Genomic DNA, 21,529 nt, shown 5'->3' with positions numbered 1-21,529 from the left:
AGGGGGGGATTTAAACTTAATATTTTAGGGTACTTTCACACTAGTGTTTTTCTTTTCCGGCATAGAGTTCCGTCACAGGGGCTCTATACCAGAAAAGAACTGATCAGGCATATCACCATGCATTCTGAATGGAGAGCAATCCGTTCAGGATGCATCAGGATGTCTTCAGTTCAGTCATTTTGACTGATCAGGCAAAAGATAAAACCGCAGCATGCTACGGTTATATCTCCGGCGAAAAAAAACCCGGTAGATTTGCCTGAATGCCGGATCCAGCATTTTTTCCCATAGGAATGTATTAGTGCCGAATCTGGCATTCAAAATACCGGAATGCACCCGCACTAAATCCGGACCCATTCACTTCTATGGGGCTGTGCACATGAGGGGTGATTTTCACACATCACTTGTGCGTTGCGTGAAAATCGCAGCATGCTCTATGTTGTGCGTTTTTCACGCAACGCAGGCCCCATAGAAGCTAATGGGGCTACGTGAAAATCGCAAGCATCCGCAAGCAAGTGCAGATGCGGTGCGATTTTCACTCATGGTTGCTAGGATGACAGTCTATTCACTGTATTATTTTCCCTTATAACATGGTTCTAAGGGAAAATAATAGCATTCTTTAATACAGAATGCATAGTAGAAGGTCAATATAATTAACATTGGCGGCGCAGTGCGCCCCCCAACACCCCAGTATAATAAACATTGGGGGGCGCAGTGTGCCCCCCTCAATATAATAAACATTGGTGGCGCAGTGGGCAGTGCCAATGAGGGTTAACAAAATAAATAAAAAATTATTAACACCTCCTCCAATTGATCGTCTCCTGTTCTTTCTTCAGGACCTGTCAAAGGACCTGTGGTGACATCACTGTGCTCATCACATGATACATCACATGATACATCACCATGGTAATGGACCATGTGATGAGCTCAGTGACATCACCACAGGTCCTGAAGAAAGAACAGGAGACCGGCAGCTACGCGATCAAATGGAGGAGGTGAGTTAATTTTTTGAAATTATTTTTTAACCCTCATTGGCACTTCCCACTGTGCCACCAATGTTTCTTATACTGGGGTGTTGGGGGGGCACACTGTGCCACCAATGTTTCTTATACTGGGGTGTTGGGGGGGGGGGGCACACTGTACAGGGAGTCTACGAAAGAATCGAATGAGTCACTAACTAAGTCGGATCTTTAGTTCTTTTCACCTGTGACTCATTCGATTCTTTCTCCATGTACTTGTCAGTGACTCAGAGCTGCTAGTGCTTGCCTTGCCTTGCCTCAGCTCCGATTGGTTGGTGGGCGGGGAGGGGAGGGGCTGGCAGAAGCAGCTTCCACTCTAGGATCAGATTACACTCCTCCCTGTACTGTGTGTGACTCAGACTCAGAGCTGCTAGTGCTTGCCTTGCCTCAGCTCTGATTGGTTGGTTGGTGGGTGGGGAGGGGAGGGGCTGGCAGAAGCAGCTTCCACTCTAGGATCAGATTACACTCCTCCCGAACCCCTCGCCTCCCTGCTGCCAGCGGCTCTGCTATTGTCTGTGTGCTGTGACTCACTGCCTCAGACTGAGAAGAACATCCGCGGCGGCGGGGCAGAGAACTATCAGCTCCTGTGCCCGCCGCTGTTCAACTGCAGAGCTGCCGTGGAGGGTCTAGTCGCAAATGGCAACAAGACTAAATAGTCTTGTCGCCATTTGTAAATTCTAAGTCGCATTGGCGACCATTTTGGTCGCCATCTGGAGCCCTGTCTTTGTGTGTATATTATGAGGTAACCATCTGTCACACCAGTAAGTGAATACATCTAAGGTACTTTTTAGTAGTTAATGATTGTATATAATTAGTTAGATTATAATCAAATATCCGCATGACAGGTTCCCTTTTTACTTATCCGGGCCATTCTGAGATTGTTTTCTCATTACATATTGTACTTCATGACACTGGTAAAATGCAGTCAAAATATTTCATATTTATTTGTAAAAAAATTGCAAATTTACAAAAAAAATAGCAAATTTACATTTCTCAACTTTTATAATAGATAGTAATACCTCCAAAAATAGTTATTACTTTACATTTCCCATATGTCTACTTCATGTTTGGATCATTTTGTGAATGCCATTTTATTTTTTGGGGACGTTACAAGGCTTAGAAGTTTAGAAGCAAATCTTGAAAATTTTCTGAAAATTTCCAAAACCCACTTTTTAAGACCAGTTCAGGTCTGAGGTCATTTTGTGAGGCTTACATAATAGAAACCACCCAAAAATTACCCCATTTTAGAAACTACACCCCTCAAGGTATTCAAAACTGATTTGACAAACTTTGTTAACCCTTTAGGTGTTCCACAAGAATTAATGGAAAATGGAGATGAAATTTCAGAATTTCACTTTTTTGGCAGATTTTCCATTTTAATCAATTTGTTTCCACTAACAAAGCAAGGGTTAACAGCCAAACAAAACTCAATATTTATTGCCCTGATTCTGTAGTTTACAGAAACACGCCATATGTGGTCGTAAACCGCTGTACGGACACAGGGCAGGGCGCAGAAGGAAAGGAACGCCATATGGTTTTTGGAAAGCAGATTTCACTGGGATAATTTTAAAGCTGCCATTTGAAGCCCCCCTGATGCACCCCTAGAGTAGAAACTCCCAAAAAATTACCCCATTTTGGAAACTACGGGATAATTTTAAAGCTGCCATTTGAAGCCCCCCTGATGCACCCCTAGAGTAGAAACTCCCAAAAAATTACCCCATTTTGGAAACTACGGGATAAGGTAGCAGTTTTGTTGGTACTATTTTAGGGTACATATGATTTTTGGTTGCTCTATATTAGACTTTTTGTGAGGCAAGGTAACAAAAAATAGCTGTTTAGGCAGTTTTTATTTTTTGTTATTTACAATGTTTTTCTGACAGGTAAGATCATGTGATATTTTTATAGAGCAGGTTGTTACGGACGCAACAACACCAAATATGACAACTTTTTTTATTTATTTATGTTTTACACAATAACATTTTTTAAACAAAAAAAATATAAAAATCATGTTTTAGTGTCTCCATATTCTGAGAGCCATAGTTTTTTTATTTTTAGGGCGATTGTCTTAGTTAGGGTCTCATTTTTTACGGAATGAGATGAAGGTTTAATTAGTATGATTTTGGGGTGCGTAAGACTTTTTGATCGTTTGGTATTACACTTTGTGTTTTTTTTTTTTTTTTTTTTACACAGTTTTTTTTATGGTGTTCACCTGAGAGGTTAGGTCATGTGATATTTTTTATAGAGCAGGTCGTTATGGACGTGAAAATACCTAATATATATACACTTTTTTTTATTTAAGTTTTACATAATAATAATAATATCATTTTTTGGGCAATTGGTACTATTTTGGGGGGCATACGCTTTTTTTAGTGATGTAAGGTGACACCCAAAATATTTTTTTACAGTGTTCATCTGAGGTGTTAAGTCATGTGATATTTTGATAGAGCCGGTTGATAATGGACGCAGCGATACCCAATATGTCTACTTTTTTTCCCTATTTTTTTACTTTATTTTGGGAAAAAGGCGTTTTACTTGAAATGTAAAAAAACTTTTGTAAAACTATGCGACTTCAAGATTTTAGGGTCTGATCCCTGTTTCAATACATCTGTATTGTGCTATATTGAACTGTCAGTGTCTGGCTGGATCTCCTGGGCTTCCATAGCTGGCAGTCCCGATCCCCGTCACCACAGCCTGGGGATGTACAGGCTGCCGCAAACCCCCTGTATGCCGCGGTCAGCGTGACCGCAGTATACAGGGGGTTTATTCACTGGCATCTGTGTTTTCACCAATGCTGGTGGATACAGCAGGGGCCCGGCTGTCAGTATCAGCCGGGCTCCTACTGCTGATTGTGGCAGCGCGTTAACTCTAGGACGAGAATGCTCATCCTAGTGCGTTAAGTACCTGCAAGTTAGGATGAGCATTTTCGTCCAAGGTCCTTAACGTGTTAAAAAGGGGTTATTCCATGATTGATTTAAAAAATGAAAATCAGACATCATATAGGACATAACAATCACTTTCTAACAACGACAGAACCAGCCCTGTACCTCACATGGAATCAGAGAGCTCCCACTCATTGCTCTGCTAGATTTATTTCAAACTGGCAGCTCAGGGGGACGTGTCCTTTCTGCTGATACTCTTTCCCTGTAACCACCACAGCTTCTAACAGAAGATATGGCTGGTGACAGTTGAAGATTTAAACTGAGCATGTGCGACCAGCTCAGTGAGGTGGACAGAGAAAAGAGGACAAGAACAAACAGCAGGTGGCGCTATACAGATTTTATTGAATAACTAAGAATGGAAAATAAAAAGGAGATGGGAACTCTCCCTAACAATTTTTTTTTTAAAAGTGGTGTGGAGGGGGCAGAATGCTGAATTATAGAAATCATGAGTAGCCATTTTAGGAGTGTTGAGAGGGACCAGTTGGAAATCTGTGAAATTTGTTTATTAAAAAAAAATAAAAAAAGTTTTTTATTGTCCGTACAACTAAACTTAAAGACAATAAATGACTAGAGGAGAGAATCGCTTTAACCCTCCTCTTATGTTAGGGTCAGAACCGACCCGTTTTCAGGTTTTGAATGTCTATAAGTATTGCATAAATTTATTTATTGCATCAAGATTTTTTTACTTTGTCAGGAACCTCTATTTAAACAATGTAATAGAAAAATAATCCTTTTCACTCAATTATAAAATACTGTGGTGAAAATTAAGACGTTTATGGTGTTAGGGTCAATTCTGACCCAGTTATAATATAGGATTATAGGACACTAATAAACCCTCCCTCTGCTTAGTAACACTGACAGCCAATCACCTCTCAGCCCTGGGAGCTGTAGTTAGCGAGGGGCCCATCTCTTTGCCTGCTTGTCTGCTTCTCTAAATAAAGTAAAGAAACATAGGACCAATACATTTCAGAGTTGCTGACTTGCAGAGTAATCATCTCCAATATGCAGCATGCAAGAGTGAGAAGATTTACAGGAAGCCAAATACTGGATTATATCTTGGATGAAAATGAGGCAGAGGACACAGAGCAGCATAGCGATATGGATGAGCAGGTTTCTGAGGCAGAAGATAAAGTAGAGTATCAACCAGAATACACAGACACATCTGATGAGTCTGATGAGGAGGCCACCAGTGCTGAACCTGCTGCTGTTCCTGCTGAAACATTCAAATCCAAAAGTGGTAAGATCTGTTGGAGTTCAGAACCTCCTGACTTACATGGCAGGGCAGCTGCTGCAGATGTAATCAAAATGACCCCTGGGATCACAAGGTTTGCTGTGACGAGAGTAAGTGACATCAAAACATGTTTTGAACTGTTCATGCCATTGTCACTAAAAAAAGTGATCATTGCAATGACAAACCTTGAAGGAAAAAAAGTCCATGGCAACATGTGGAATGACATAAATGAGGAATGCCTAGATGCTTATATTGGTGTTCTTCTTCTCGCTGGAGTGTACAGATCCTATAATGAGGCCACTGATAGTCTTTGGGACAAGTCAAGAGGCAGATATATCTTCCCAGCAACAATGTCACTTCACACCTTTCGAATGATATCAAGAGTTTTCAGATTTGACAACAGAGATACTAGAGCAAAATCTGACAAGCTTACTCCCATAAGGGATGTCTGGGAGAAATGGGTTCAGCTCCTTCCACTAATGTTTAACCCTGGGCCTCAGGTAACAGTAGATGAACGTTTGATCCCTTTCCGTGGAAATTGCCCCTTCCGGCAGTATATGCCCAGTAAGCCAGGCAAATACGGCATAAAAATCTGGGCAGCCTGTGATGCAAAAACAAGCTATGCATGGAACCTACAGATTTACAACGGCAAACCCGAAAGTGGCATCCCTGAGAAAAAACAAGGACAACGTGTAATCCTTGATTTGACTACTGGACTGCGGGGTTCACAATATCACGTGTGAGAATTTTTTTACTAGCTATGACCTTGGACAAGAACTTCTCAGGAGGAAAATAGTAAATATATATGGGTCAAAATTGACCCTAACACCATCAATGTTATTATAGTTAATGTTATTAAAATAAAATAAAAAATATAAAAAAAAAAGTTAAGAGATGTGTTCAAATACTCCTCAGCAACATTCTGGTGACATAACAACCTTTTATTTACTAATAATATTCTATTGAGGTTTATTTTACCATTTTTTTAATTTGAAAATGAGAGGTATGCTAAGGTCTAGGACACAGAGCAGCATAGGTCTAATCACACAATAGGTCTAAGGGGTCACACCAAAAATATTAAAACCAATCTTTTCAAGGATAAAGAAGCCTAACAAGGTAACCAAGAGGTAAGAAACAAATTGGATGATAAATAATTGTTCAGAGAGTATTTTATGGCTGATTTAAGACACGGGTCAAAACCGACCCGTTAACATCATGGATAGTAACAGAAAGCTAACATAAGAGGAGGGTTAAAAAGGGTTATCTGAGGTTTCTAAAACTGAAATGATTGAGGCTGAGCTGTAATACCAAGCACAGTGTTATACAATGTACGGTGCTGTGCTTGGGGAGCTGCGAAAAAAGGCTACGGTGCTAACAGAAGCACCACTGCCTTCTCAAACAGGTGATCGGCAGGTGTCCTGGGTGTCGGACCCCCACCGATCAGATACTGATGACTTATCCTGAGAATAGGTCATCAGTATGAAAAGCTCTGAAAACCCCTTTAAAGAATGTCGACCACATCTTACCTCGTTAGCTGTGGGGTGCTGGGTGTGGGTGTCATTATTGGTCAGAGTCCAGTAGAAAGATGCAATATCAACACTGCTCTTAGCTTGGCTCAGAAGGTTCATCCAGCTATCAAATACGGTTGGATTGAAGGTAGAGTTCGGAGCATATTCCAGCCCTTCGGGCATGCTTTCTACTAGAACGATACTAACATAGAAAGGATAGAGGTTATAACCGCCCCAGCTCAGCAAGTCTACCACTGTAAGATCCTATAAGCGGTCTCCTCAAGCCTCATATAAACCTGCATGTCTGGCATAACTGAACATACACGTGTATTTGAAAGAAGGAGGAGGCATTAAAGGGGTTGACCAAAATTAGAAAAAAAACAAAAAATAAATAACATCTTATTTAAGTGTAAAAGTGTGAACTGCAATACTAGATACTACCCTTGGACCTACATGATGGTGTTTCCGTATATAAAAAAAAAAAAATTATCATGGACAGCCGCTATAAACTCTTCCAAGTCCAGATAATGAGCTCACTTACCTGCAAGAGTCATTACAGCTGTTGTCCTGCTTGACCGAGTTCTCTGTCTTCTCAGTCGAGCTTGTACAGAGCAGTGGAAACAAGAGAAGCTGGGCGGCCATGAGACAGAACAGCACCGTGACCGCAGTGGCAATGACCAATGCACACTGATAGTACTGCGGGGAAAAAAAAACTATATATTACTATTCTCATCATACCGTACCTATGACACGCAAGCTTGAAATACCAGAAAGTGGTAAGAAGGAACCCACAGGCAGACAAATAAAAATGCTACCTGATCTGCATACACACTTTAAAGGGTTTAGTAAGATCTTTTTACTGATGACATCCTCAGGTGAAGTAACCGGATCGGTGGGGGTACCCCGCTTATCAGCTGTTTGAGAAGGCACCGGTGCTCGCAGTAGCGCTGCGTCCTTCTGTCACTCAACAAGCACAACGTCATTCATTTCATAGCGGCTGTGCTTGATATCGCACTCAGCACCATTCACTTCAATAGGGCTGAGCTGAGCCTAGGCCATATATACGATGAACGTGACATCACATGGCGTAGGGAAAGCTATAAGAAGGCCACGGAGCTACTGTGAGCACCAGTGCCTTCTCAAGCCGATCGGTGGGGGTGCTGGGTGTCAGACCGAAACCCGATCAGATACTGATGACCTATCTAGAGGCTAGGTCATCAGTAAAAAGATCTCAGAAAAACCCTTTAAGTTCCTTTTACATGGGCCAATGCACAGCTAACTGCCTTATTGTAGAGTGTAGGGGATAGCTGCAATCATCTCCTCAGTGTGGGGATGAACGATCTTCGCTGTGAGCATTCATCCCCATACAGATTCACAGCTTTGCCAGCAGCACATCCCCATTTACCAAGGACGACTTGCTGCCAGCAAATGATGGTTTTATGTGCCACAGAATAGATACCATCACAAGCGTTTGCTCCTCTGTGGATGATCGGCGGAACCTTTACACGGGACAGTTATCGAGAATGTGCATTCTTACAAATGCTCCTACCTGATAATTGCCCTGACTTGGCCCATGTTAAATGACCTTCATACAGGAAAGACTGAGTCAGTGGCTGAGAACTGGAAATCACCCTCCAGACTGGCAGGATGATAAGAAGCATGGACACTGCAGAACATCAGACTCCACATCTCTACTGTATACAGCGCTGAGCAGCACAAAGTTCTCACAGGAAACTTTCCATAGGAGGCACATGCCTAGTGAATGTATATCTCATCTATGATGCAAGATACAGGGCACCTACTGTTATAAACCCAGAGAGAAGCTCTAGCTCCGTTGCTGGCATTAGTGCCTGTGTCACGGGTAGGTAGGCTCTGCTCAAATCTGCATTGTGGCTTCCATTTGTAACACAGCACAGCGACAGATCCAAACAGTGGCACCTGACGGGCACCATTCACTTGCATTGGGGGGTGTCCATCATCATTTTGATGGCAAGAATATTGCTGCATGCTGCAGTTTTCCTGCTGTCAAACTGATGGAATTGCCAAAGCCTCAGTCACAGATGTGAGCTTGTCCAAAGAAGGACCTGTTTAAAATAAGATCTTACATGGGTTTCTATATGCAGTCATACATCCGTATAACAATAGATTGAAACTTGCGCTTAACTCTCTCGCTACCAGCGGTGTACATGTACGATGCTGGGTGATGGGCAAACATGGCGCCCGCTCGCTAGTGCAGCGGGCGTCATGGCTGGTGGGTCTCCACTGTTTCAAACAGCAGAAACCCACGGCTAATTACCGCGACCGGCAATATTGCTGATCGATGGTAATTAGATGCCGTGATCAAGTAAGAGCTTGCGGGCTTCTTTCCTCTGCGGATGCCGGTAATTGCACTAGTTCTCGCTGAAGAGACCCATGGCATTTAAGCTGCAATTCTGACTCTGGCCAGCAGGCGATTTTGGTCAACATAAGAAATGAGCAATTCTGATTAAATGGATGTAAAAAAAAAAAAAAAAAAAAAAAAAAAAAAATCTATGAATGTTCAGAATTAAAAAAAAATATTGGGATTTTGTAGGCTTAAACACAAGCTTCAAAATCATAATGAAAAAAATAAAAAAAAATAAACAGTATGAACAAACCCGTAAAACGGTGGCAGAATTTTTTTTTTTTTCCCGCTTTCCACTAGACTGTATGCCAAATTAAATGGTCACATTAGAAAGTATAACTTGTCCTGCAAAAAATAAGCCCTCATACAGCTATGTGAACGGAAAAATTGAAAAGTTATGGCTCAAGGAAGATAGGGAAGAAAAATGAACGAAAAACACTCCAGTATCCTAAGGGTTAAAGAACATTAGTGAGTCTACAGTTCACTAATATTTGCTGAAGCAAATGTCTAGCAAAGGAAAGATCTGTAAGGCTGGCTGCTGATGTCACATGCAAGTCAGATCCCTGAAGGTGGTGTGTGCATGGAAAATCTACCGCCACTCTTCCGAGCACCAGGTTGGAGAATAGTAAGCTCTCTGGTTATCTCAACGGACCTGGCATTTTTTTTTCTTTACCAAACCCACAGCTACAGGAGACTTACCCTGCGAGCATTGTTCTGTAAACGGCCCATGTATATGAGATGATCTTCTGCCTCCACTGGGGAGGAAATCTGAGGGGGGGAGCACAAAAATAAGGATTTAAAGACATATATTGTGATATCTAGCATTCAGGAATCCGAAATGTCTGTGCCCCTAGTGACTGATGCACGAATAACAGAAACAGTCACTAGAGGGTGTGAGAACAGCACCCCACAGTGGACTCATAGCAGCATTCTTTGCAAATGTCATACTATTGTTATCTGGGCTCATAGTATGAAGAATCTGTCCCCAAAAACAGGACAGCATGTTAGGAGATGTCCTCACTTTATTAGGTTTATATGATATGTTTCTTAAATGTTCTATTTTTCATGGGGGGGGGGGGGAAATCACATGCAGCGTGATACTAATGTCTGTAAAATGCTGCAGAATATAGTAGAGCTATATAAATGCATAAATTAAATGTGTGACTCATACAAAAGAATGAAGGGTCCCTTTACATGATCAGATATTCTGTGCAGTAATGAGCGCTGATCAACAATAACAGCGTGCTGATCTGCGCTTACCTGCAGCAATCACTGCACGGAGGCAAACAATCATTAAAGTTTTTTATTTATTTTTTTGTTTTGTTTTTAGACAGATGACTTAGCCTCTGGATAGGTCATCAGTATCTGATTGGTGGAGGTCCGACACACATGATCCCCGCTGATCAGCTGTTTGAGGAGGCCATGGCACTCACCGCTCACAGCTTTTCCTAGCTGTTTATTGGTCACGTGTCCTAGCTGAAGTTCAGTCCCATTCAGGTGAATGGGGCTGAATTGTGATACCAAGTACAGCCACTATACAATTAACGCCGCAGAGCTTACCAGAGCTTCCTCAAACAGCTGATCGTTGGGGGCCCTGGGGGTCGGACCCCCACTGATCAGATACTGATGTCCTATCCTGAGGATAGGTCTTCAGTATACAAAAAAAAAAAAAAAAAAAAAAAAGTCACATGATTGTTTGCCCTCCTTCAGTTGCAAATTATTGGCGGCACATCCGCTGTCTACATAGAGACTGGCCGCATGAGCCTTCGTGCCTCGAAGGGTCCTGAACTGATAAATACTCACCGGTTTGTAGACCACTTTCGGTTTCATGGCTTCTTCAGATAGGATAGGTCACAACGTCAGAGTCCTGCTGACACAGAAACATGGTTAATCACTACTTATTCCCAATGCACTCCTCAGATCACATGACCGGCAGCTTAATCAGAGCATTACTCAATCAGTCCATGATCTAGCAGGAGCTATAACTATTGCTGCACCGTACAGTAGTATTTAGATGTGGCCTGGTGACTGATCAGCACTTGGCTCGTCATGTGCCATCCAGATGTGCAGGCACTGGTTTCGACACTTGTTCCCCTATCTTACTGATATTCTCGTTGCGATCCGACCCGGGCGTTACATATAGACCAAGAGACTGCAAAAAGTTCATATCCCATAGTGAGAAGTAATCAAGTTTCAGAAACCTGTCAAGTGACTGGTGAATGGGATTCATTTCCAAGACGAGCAATGACTAAGCATTTTTTATTATTTTTTTATGCATCTATGCATTTATGCTTCTTACTAGCCAGGAACTGGATTCTGATGGTCGATATTTTTTTTGCCAGCGAGAGCCATCAAGTCACAGCCCCTTCCTAAGCAGACACGGGGGACAGAATGGGGGCAAGCTCATGTGAGGTGTGCTTTTCTGCCATGGATTTCGCCGCAGGAGATGCCGCATGTCTTGCATGGAGGTTTGTAGTTGCTCCAGATATCACCGTTTGCAAACGGCGAAATCTGCAGCACATATCAAAATTCACAGGGTGACAATTTCAGCTTGATGTGGCAAATCCACATCAAAATCTGAGTGTAGCCTGTGCTGTGGACCAATTCACTTGAATGGGTCTGTGATCCCTCCGTACCGCAAAAAGATAGAGCATGTTCTATCTTTTTGCGGTGCAGAGGCATGGAACGGAACGGAACCCCAGGAAGCACTCCGTAGTGTTCCATTCCGCATCTCCGGATTTGCGGACCCATTGAAGTGAATGGGTCCGCATCGGTGATGCGGAATGCACAATGAACGGTGCCCGTGTATTGCGGATACGCAAATGCGGTCCGCAATAAGGAAACAGGCAGCACACGTTCGTGTGAACGAGCCCTAACACATTCTGCCGTCAAATCAGTAACAGAAAATGTTATGTGAGCGGCTGCCTGCTCCCATTCGGAACACAAACTTGATCTGAGCATGCATGCACACGGTGTTGAATAGGTCCGCAATCTGGAAGGTCGGTGCGAAACGAAAGCCCTACAGAGTGTATCCGTGGGGTTTATGCCCGTGCCTCCACACCGGAAAAAAGTAGTGCATGCAGTGCAGACCGTCAGATGCGGATCATGGACCCCATTCAAGTGGCGACCCTACGGTCGGTGCCTGTGCACTGTGGACCACAATTTGCGGCCCACAGCACGGGCCCGGCTGGCAGACGGTGGTGTGCATGAGGCCTAAGGAGGATAGCATTGGGCTGACAGCTACTAAAGATGTATGGGCGGCTTTAACAACGTTGAAGACTCTGACCCAGATGACTCAATGTCAGGAGTGCTTGACTTCTGCATTTGTATATTTGGGTCATGATCCTCTGACTAGTCTGGGAAGGAACTCGTGATACAGATAACATTGAGGACCTGTTGCATTTATCACACCCAGATAGAAATGTCAAAACTTGTCCTGCAGAGATGTCTCAGGCAGATATGTAAATGATTACAAGTATGATCTTACAAACTGGGTCTTGCCACAAGAGGGCGTAAAAGTGCTTCCCCCCCCCCCCCCCCCAACTGTCCTATAATATGGCTCTCTCTCAGAGGCTCCTTTTGGGTAGAGCACCTCTTGGTGAGAAATAGTTTACTGCTAGACATGCCTCTATGACACACTCGAAGACAGACTTTGACAGGGAGCGCATCATTGGGCTGAGAGAAGCAGGATGGTCATTTCAACAAATTGCCTGCCATCTAGGCAACTAATCCAGGTTGTTTTGGGGATCTGACGATGGTCGGGTTGAGTGTGGAGGCCTCGTGATTAGCACTTCAGTCCTGCCTTTGTGGATGACACACTTTCCCAACCGTTGGTGTGATGATCTGGGGGGGAGCCATCGCATACAACAGTCGGTCACCCCTAATAGTGATACGAGGGACACTAACAGCTCAGCGACGTGCCGCCACATGTGTTCCTCTCATGGCAGGGCTTCCAACTGGCATCTTTCAGCAGGATAATGGAATGTCTCTGCCAGATTGCCACCCTTCCTTGGCTGCCCGGTTGCCAGATTTATCACCATATATGGGACCAACTGGGATACCAGCTTCAGCAACCTACAAGTGTGCAGGATCTACAGGCCGAGCTGTAACATCTGTGGGCAAATGCCAACAGTATCTCATCTTGTATCTAGGCTAGAGGCCGTGTCTCATCTTGTATCCTGGCTAGAGGCGGCAGCAGGGTCCTAGAGCCTCCTTTCTATTGTACAATTTTGCCCAACAAACTTCTCCTTTTGTTCTATATACACACACACACACACTTGTTCAAGTCAACTCAAGTCACAAGATACAAATCACATTCAATCTCCTCGGTCACATGCCTTTTCCCTTGACCTACATTGCATAGATGTTATTCATATGGGCGAGGCATGTTTTATGGATTTCAGGTAGACCAGGGTTAGCACGGTACTATCTGTATTTTTCTGTGAATGTGTTGCAGATTTCGCCCTTTAACCTGTGGCACAAAATGCAGCATCTCTCTATATAATAGGCATGTTGTAGATCTGAAAATACATAGCATGCCATAGATTCACCATGGATAAATCCTCAACAAACCTGCACCGTCTGAACATGGTCTAATTGTGGACTTCTGATTTAACATCTGGTTGATGTCACTACATAAAATCACATTTAAATACACTGGAAACAACTCGCCCACCTATAAAGCCAAGTTACGCTGGTACCGGAGGATGGGTAGTTCCTGACGTGATGACAATCTACAGAAGCGGCGTGATCTAATCTATCAAGTTGTCAGTCAATATCCATGAGAATCCGGCCTATAAATTCACTGGGATCTCCTTGAACTCTATTCACTCGTTGTGGCCATCCCACTTTTAACTGCAACTTTGCAAATATAAGACCGCAAAGTGTGAACAGACCCTTACAATATGGCAGACAAGTCAAGTATCCGTAAGAAAAAATAAAGAAAAAATGCCTCCTGTAATTACATCTTTATAAGCGACTTCCATTCTCTGGAGCAGCACTACAACCTATTAACTGTAATTAACCCTTTAAGAACGCAGCAAATTTTTTTGTGTGTGTGTGTTTTTGAGAAAACACATTTTTTTAAAAGGCACAAGATATAGGTAGATTTAAAAGGGTTGATGCGCAGTGGAAATTTTTCCCCGTGCGGCTGTACCCATAGGCTTCAGGCCCAGGGAACAGAAGCTGTATGGTGGCACACAGTCCTGTATATCTCCTTAAAGGGAACCTGTCATCAACTTTGTGCTGCCCGTACTAACGGCAGAATAAAGTAGAGACAGGTGAGATGATTTCAGCGGTCTGTCATTTATAAGTTAAAAGTAATCATTGCAGACTGGGCCTGGAAAAGAGTCACGGACACCTGAGAAGAGTCCTGGTTATTCATAAATTCCTGCTCTCCTGCCCACCTGCTGATGACTGACAGGCTTCTACTTAGGCCTCTTTCACACGGGCATCGCATGTGAGGATAGGATCCGGGTGCGTTGCGGGAAAATGCACGATTTTTCCGCGCGAGGGCAAAACGTTTTATTGCGATTTTGCACGCGTGAGAAAAATCTGCATGTTTGGTACCCAGACCTGCACCCGGACTTCTTCACAGAAGTTCGGGTTTGGGTTAGGTGTTATGTAGATTTTATTATTTTCCCTTATAACATGGTTAGAAGGGAAAATAATACCATTCTTAATACAGAATGCTAAGTAAAATAGGGATGGAGGGGTTAAAAAAACCAAAACAATATATATAGAGCTTGCTGCAATAGGTCATCAGTATCAGACTGACGTTTGAAGAGAACGCAGAGCAATTTCTACAAAGAGCATGTAAATGGCTGATCGGCGCGTTGCAAGGAGCTGGAATTCACATTAGCAGGAGTCTCCTCCCCTGCATAACGGAAACGGGACGGATCCGTTTTGCAGCCCATAGACTTCTATTATGACAGAAAGAATAATGGAATGCCTCTAAAGGCATTCAGTCATAGAATTGTTTTATGGTCCGTAGTAACGGAATCCATAACGCAATTCACCTTTTACCAGTAAACGAAGCAAGAACGAATTTTATAATCTGAAATTTGCTCATCTCTAGGCAGCACTTAGATTACTGGGAATGAGCATTCGCAGGAACGGTCGTTCCTGATAATCTGGACGATTTTTAGTTTGTCTAAATCCACCTTTAGGGCTCATGCACACGAACATATTTTTCCTTTTTATTTTTTTATTTTTTTAGCCCGTATGCGGAACCATTTACTTCAATGGGTCAGTAAAAACAACGGAAATGACTCCATGTGCATTCCGTATGTCAGTTCCGCAAAAAAGACAGCACTTGTCCTATTCTTGTCCGTTTTGCAAGGACAAGGATAGGCATTGTTACAATGGATCACCCCCCCCCCCCCCCCCCAAAAAAAAAAATAAAAAAAAAAATGCAATACGGATGTCACACGGAAGTCATCCGTATTTTGCGGACCGATAAATACAAACAGTCCCGTGCATAAGCCTTTACACTCACAGACCTGTGCTTAAAACCACTTCTGATAGCTCAAGTATGTGTGCACATATCTCTGCAGTCTATCAGAATTCAGATATGTGAGGGAAAGTAGTGAATATGACAAACACTACAGTCACCTGCCCTAAAACAGCTGATAACACGGAACAACAGACCGCCTTCAACAACATAGGACATTGTTTTTAGAAAGGTAAAAATGAGGTTGAGAAACTGAAGTAAAGGGATCATCCCACAAAAGTGACCCCGAGTACAGAGGGTCCCCTGATCTCTTCTCTAAATGGATCACTAGTGCACCAGAAGGGGCGACCTGGTGAAGCCCAGCGATCCAACACTGATCACCTATCTCTGTGGGTAAACGCTTTAAAAAATAAAATATATATATATATAAAATAAAATACGCTTTAGGCCTCATGCACACTACTATGTAATATAAATCCTGCAGCAACCAAGCTGCACAAAGAATAGTAAAGTATGATGAACACTGACTAGAACACACCCGGTAAGCTCTTCTAGGCAGGGCTCAGGACTCTTTGTATTGTTTTAACCCTTTGTCCTTTTGGATGTTAAAGACTGATCCTTCACAATGCTGCAGTTTCTGATCTTTACATCTGACACAGAACACAGATGGAGACCATAAACAAGCAGGGCTGTGGTTTAGAAAGTAACCGGTGAAAGCAGAAGGACGGTAATAGAAAACCGATGACAGCTGGGACCTTACCAGTACCACAGTGGAGAGGGGCACAGGGGCTTCCTCCTTATACTGACACTGCATCCAGAAAAGTTTCTCCAAACTTTCAACAGAGTTTCAGGAAACTGCAGAGAGGCGACGACCCCACAGCTAGACCGTTGTGTCACAGGACTTACCACTAGACACCTACCTGGAGCTCACCTGGCAGTGTCCTCAGCCACGGTCATCTGTGGAACACACAGCAGCTGCCCAGGCAGGCCCGGCGTACACAAAGGGGCAGGATTTCAGTGTTCTCCAGGAGGGGCTGTGTGAAGCTGGGCTTCCTGATGTAGGGGTGGTTATTCCAGGCCAGTGTCATGCGTAGCGAGGTGCAGCTGCAGGAAAGGAGAAGACATGTGTGACTCAACAACGTCTATGTATACAAGTCCTATTTCTATAGCAGTGGATGATAGAAAATAAAATGATGGAAGCAGATGTCAGTTCACCAGCAGGACTTCCAATTGAATCTGTTGTGTGAACCAGGGCAGACAGACCCTCATTTTAGGCTTTGTTCACACTAGCAGCACAATGCCTCATGCACACGGCCGTAGGGGTTTTGCAGTCCCCAAATTGCAGATCTCAAAAACACGGATCCCAGCTGAGTGCAAGCTGACATTTTATTTAGTCCTGCAGAAATGTCCTATTCTAGTCCACAAAATGGACAAGAATAGGACATGTTCTATTATATTTTTGCAGAATGGACTCACAGATGTGCTGTCCGTAGCTTTTGCGGCCACGCTGAAATGAATAGGTTTGCATCTGATCCGCAAAAGATGTGGATCGGATGCGGACCCAAAACTACAGGCGTGTACATGAGCCCTAATACAGCAAGGCCTGTGAGATTTCACAAATCTCACATACGCTTTGCTTTTTCGTTCAGTGTGGACATGGACCTGCCGTGTGGATCTTTAAGGCCCCTTGCAGACGAGCGTGTGTCACCCTGCGAGTCCGCAGCGCAGCTCCCGGCCTGAACTCCTGGGGTCGCATAGCATTATAGACGCGTTTCGGGGGTATCACATTACCCCTTCCTCAGTTGTTTGTAAACCTTGCTAAATGGTGCGAGTTTCCATGAACGCATCTGGACCTAATCCGTCACGCTCGTGTGAAAGGGGCTTAAGTGTTTTTGTTCATTAGGTGGTGTTTTTTGTCTTTCTTTTCAAAAATGCAGCACGCTGGAGCTCTTTTTTTTAAATGCGCTTTTACATCTCATTGTGTGCCAGCTATGCCCGTGCTGCGGACACGGACCCATTCACTTGGGGTCCACAGTCCGCATCTGAAGGTCCGCACCGCAAAAATACAGTGCATGCAGTACTTTTTTGTGTTGCAGACACACAGACAGAAAACCCAAGGAAGCAACTCCATAGAGCTTCCGATCCGTGCCTCCATTCAGCTTCACATCTCCCGGATTGCGGACCCATTCAAGTAAACGGGTCTGGATCTGATACGATGCGCACTCGGCACGTGCTCGTATATTCCGGACCCACTGTTCACTGCTATCAGCCCTGCCTATAGGGATTAAGCTAATATCAATTTCACAATTCTGACAAAATCAGTAATTATAATAATCTTTATCAATAGCAAATGAAATGGCAACTGATCGAATACATCTGATAAATCACCCAGCCCTTAGCCAATGTGAACAGAGGCTTGAAACATAAGCGTGACCACCTACACTATCAGACTTGCCTCTCCTGGACCTAAGCCTACAAATTTCAAGGCAATGTAGGATCCAGCTATATAATATGCTCATATGGGGCAGTTTGTTTTGAGTCCCCTTAGACTCCAAGGCTGGGTACAACTGCACCCCTGCCCACAGGTACCCTGATTAAATGAAACGGCATCCAGTCTGTCCTACTGCTACTCCGATACCTCCACCCTGTGCCAGTCATTGCACTGGTTGCCCATACAATATACAGTAGAATTCAACTTATACTTCTCACCCACAAAGATCTCCACAGGGCTGTACCCTCCCCCCCATCCCAAAAATATACCATCTACCATCCTCTCCATTCTGCCAGTGACATCACATCCTCCAAAATCCAAAAATCTCACTCCCGTCTTCAAGACTTCCCCCGAGCTGCACCAGTCCGCAGAACTTGCATAATTAGGTTAACCCACAACGCCCACATTTTTTTGTTTTATCTTCTTAGGGTGGTCTGTCATCCCTCTCCCAGGCTACTTTCACATTAGCGTTTTTTGCGGATCAGTCATGGATCTGCAAAAACGCTTCTGTTACAATAATACAACCGCGTGCATCCGTCATGAACGGTTCCGGTTGTATTATGTCTTCTATAGCCATGACGGATCCGTCTTGGACACCATTGAAAGTCAATGGGGACGGATCCGTTTTCTATTGTGTCAGAGAAAACGGATCCGGATCCCCATTGACTTACATTGTGTGTCAGGACGGATCTGTCTTGCTCCGCACCACATCGCGGACATAAAAACGCAGCGTTATTCTGTCTGCAATGGGGAGCGAAACCAAACGGAACGGAAAGCATTTTGGTGCATTCCGTTTCGTTCAGTTTTGTCCCCATTGACAATGAATGGGGACAAAACTGAAGCGTTTTCATCCGCTATTGAGATCCTATGAGAGAGCTCAATCGTGGAATTGAAAACACAGATCTGAAAGTAGCCCAAGGGCTCATGCACACGACCATGCCGTTTTTTGCGGTCAACAAATTGCGGATCCGCAAAAAAACAGATGGCGCCCGTGTGCCTTCCGCAATTTGCGGAATGGAACAGGAAGCCCATTATAGAAATGCCTATTCTTGTCCGCAAAACAGACAAGAATAGGACATGACTCGGAGCGGAGCAACGGATGCGGACAGCACGTCCACATCTTTTGCAAACTCATTGAAATTAATGGTTCCATATACGGACCGTATATGGAATGCAAAAACAGCCCGTATACAAAACGCAAAAAAACGTTTGTGTGAATGAGCCCTAACTCTTCTCCATTCACCTCCCTTCATCAAACAGTGTCCACCACACCCCATGAAGTTCTCCATATATTGGCTGGTGGCTCATACAGCCCTATATGTACTCACATAAGATGTCTGGACCACTGTACACAACAGAGGCATGGGGGCATATTTACCAAGACTGGCTTTTTAGGCTGGTCTTAGTTCCCCCCTCTGCACTGCCATCTAATTCATGCAGAGGCGTGCGCCTTGTTATAAATTTGGCGCATGTGTAGCAGTCCTTGCGCCTGGTGTAAAAACTACACCAGCCTCTATTTCCAGGAGCAAGGCCTCCTGCACAAAAGTTTTTTTTTCCGTTCCGCATACAGGACCATTCATTTCAATGGATCCGCAAAAAAAAAAAAAAAAACGGAATGTACTCCTCATGTCTTCCATATTTCCGTTCAAACATACATGTCCCATTGGCCGCAAATCACGTTCCGTGGCTCCATTCAAGTCAATGGGTCCACAAAAAAAACAGAATGCATCCGTTTGTCTTCCGTATTGTTTTTGCGGAACAATCTATTGAAACGTTTATTCCCGGCCCAATTTTTTTATGTACTTACTGTTTTAAACATTATTGTATGCTTCCGTTTCCAATCTGCAAAAAAAACGGATCACAAAAGGAAACCAAACTGAAAAATTAAACGGCAAAACAGAACAAAAACTGAAACACCACTAAAACAAAAAAACGGATCAGTTTAAAATAGACCGCAAAACAATACGGTTGTGTTCAGGCCTAAATATTAGTAAATTTGCCGGGGCTGGAGTCCTGGCCCCAGCCTGCTCAACTGGTGGACGTGATGTAAAACCGGCCGTGCGACTAAATATTGCTGCATGGCCAGGTTAAAAATAAAAAAAAAGTGACTTGTGACTATGTTATGCCTAAAATAGTCACAAGCCCCTTAGTAAATGTGCCCCATTGTTTTTACCTTTTCCTGATATTTCCTCACAGATTTTAAAGGCTATGTGCACCTTTGGGGGCAATTTTTTTTTATTATTGCATGTGTACTCATTTTGAGCTAAAAATCATGAAGAAATTATTTATAGCCCAAAATGAGTAAAATGCAATTATAAAAAAATAATAATAATTCTCTTTGAAGGTGTACATAGCCTTTAAGCTCTTGCAAGCAGGGCCTTCATTATACGTCAGTCTGGGAGATGCGCCCAACACACGGGCAGTGTTTCCCGGACTACACAGAATCGTTTGCAGCCTAGGGCCTTATGCACCTTCGCCTTCAGTGCACTGGGGACCGCAATTTGCAGTCCCCAACACACGGGCAACATCCGTGGGGATTCTGCAGACGGATCCAGACCCATTCGACTTGGATGGGTCCGTCCGCACCACTAAAAAGTAGCGCATGCACTATTTTTTTGCGGTGCGGAAGTACTTCGTAGTGCTTCAGTGACTTTGTTCCGCACTGACCTTCAAGTGAATGGGTCACATCAGTGATGCACGGTGCACACGGCCGGTGCACGCATATTGCAGACCACAATACAGGCATGGCCGGGCAACAGCCGTGTGCATGAGGCCTAAGGCCTCATGCACACGACCATTTTCTTTCTATGTCCGTTCCGTTTTTTTGCGGACCGTATACGGAACAATTAATTTCAATTTTTCCGCAAAAGAATTGAAAGTTAATCCGTGTGCATTCCGTTTCGCAAAAATATAGAACTTGTCCTTTTATTCTCCGCATTACGGACAAGGATAGGACTGTTCTATTAGGGGCCAGCTGTTCCGTAAAATACAGAATGCACACGGACGTCATCTGTATTTTTTGCGGACCGCAAAATACATACAGTCGTGTGCATCAGGCCTAAGACTGAGTTCACACTTTAGTTATTTCCATCAGTTTTTGTGAGCCAAAACCTATAGTGAATCCTACTAGAGATCAGGTATAAGGGAAAGATCTTCTCCTGTTCCGTGTCTTTGCCTCACAATAAGGCCTCATGCACACGACCGTATGTATTTTGCGGTCCGCAAAAAATACGGATGACGTCCGTGTGCATTCTGTATTTTGCGGAACGGAACAGCTGGCCCCTAATAGAACAATCCTATCCTTGTCTGTAATGCGGACAATAAAAGGACAAGTTCTATTTTTTTGCGGAACGGAAACGCAATGCACACGGATTAACTTCCGTTTTTTTTGCGGACCCGTTGAAATAAATAGTTCCGCATACAGTCCGCAAAATAAACGGAATGGACATGGAAAGAAAATACGTTTCTGTGCATGATGCCTAACTGATGGAAATAACTGAGGTGTGAACT

General features: G+C 43.7%; 1 protein-coding gene across 3 annotated transcripts in view; it reads right to left on the bottom strand.

Moving 5' to 3' along the window:
• The window catches only part of PLD3 (phospholipase D family member 3), a 35,313-nt gene extending 18,718 nt beyond the window's left edge, over positions 1-16,595 (bottom strand). Inside the window, exons 1-5 of one of the 3 annotated variants that reach the window (XM_044269104.1) lie at positions 16,449-16,595; positions 10,881-10,944; positions 9,777-9,845; positions 7,236-7,390; positions 6,713-6,896 (exon numbers count right to left, since the gene is read on the bottom strand). In XM_044269104.1, coding sequence (XP_044125039.1) covers positions 6,713-6,896; positions 7,236-7,390; positions 9,777-9,845; positions 10,881-10,907 — 435 coding nt within the window. In that variant the 5' untranslated portion in view covers positions 10,908-10,944; positions 16,449-16,595. Of the gene's footprint in view, positions 1-6,712; positions 6,897-7,235; positions 7,391-9,776; positions 9,846-10,880; positions 10,948-16,448 lie in introns of all 3 variants that reach the window. The other 2 variants (XM_044269105.1, XM_044269106.1) reach the window with 2 other exon arrangements.
• Between the last annotated feature and the right edge of the window lie 4,934 nt (positions 16,596-21,529).

This window comes from Bufo gargarizans, chromosome 9, assembly GCF_014858855.1.
Source record: "Bufo gargarizans isolate SCDJY-AF-19 chromosome 9, ASM1485885v1, whole genome shotgun sequence".
Classification (NCBI taxonomy): Eukaryota; Metazoa; Chordata; class Amphibia; order Anura; family Bufonidae; genus Bufo; species Bufo gargarizans.
Note: the sequence above shows the minus strand (reverse complement) of the source record. Positions and strands in the feature narration are given on the sequence as shown.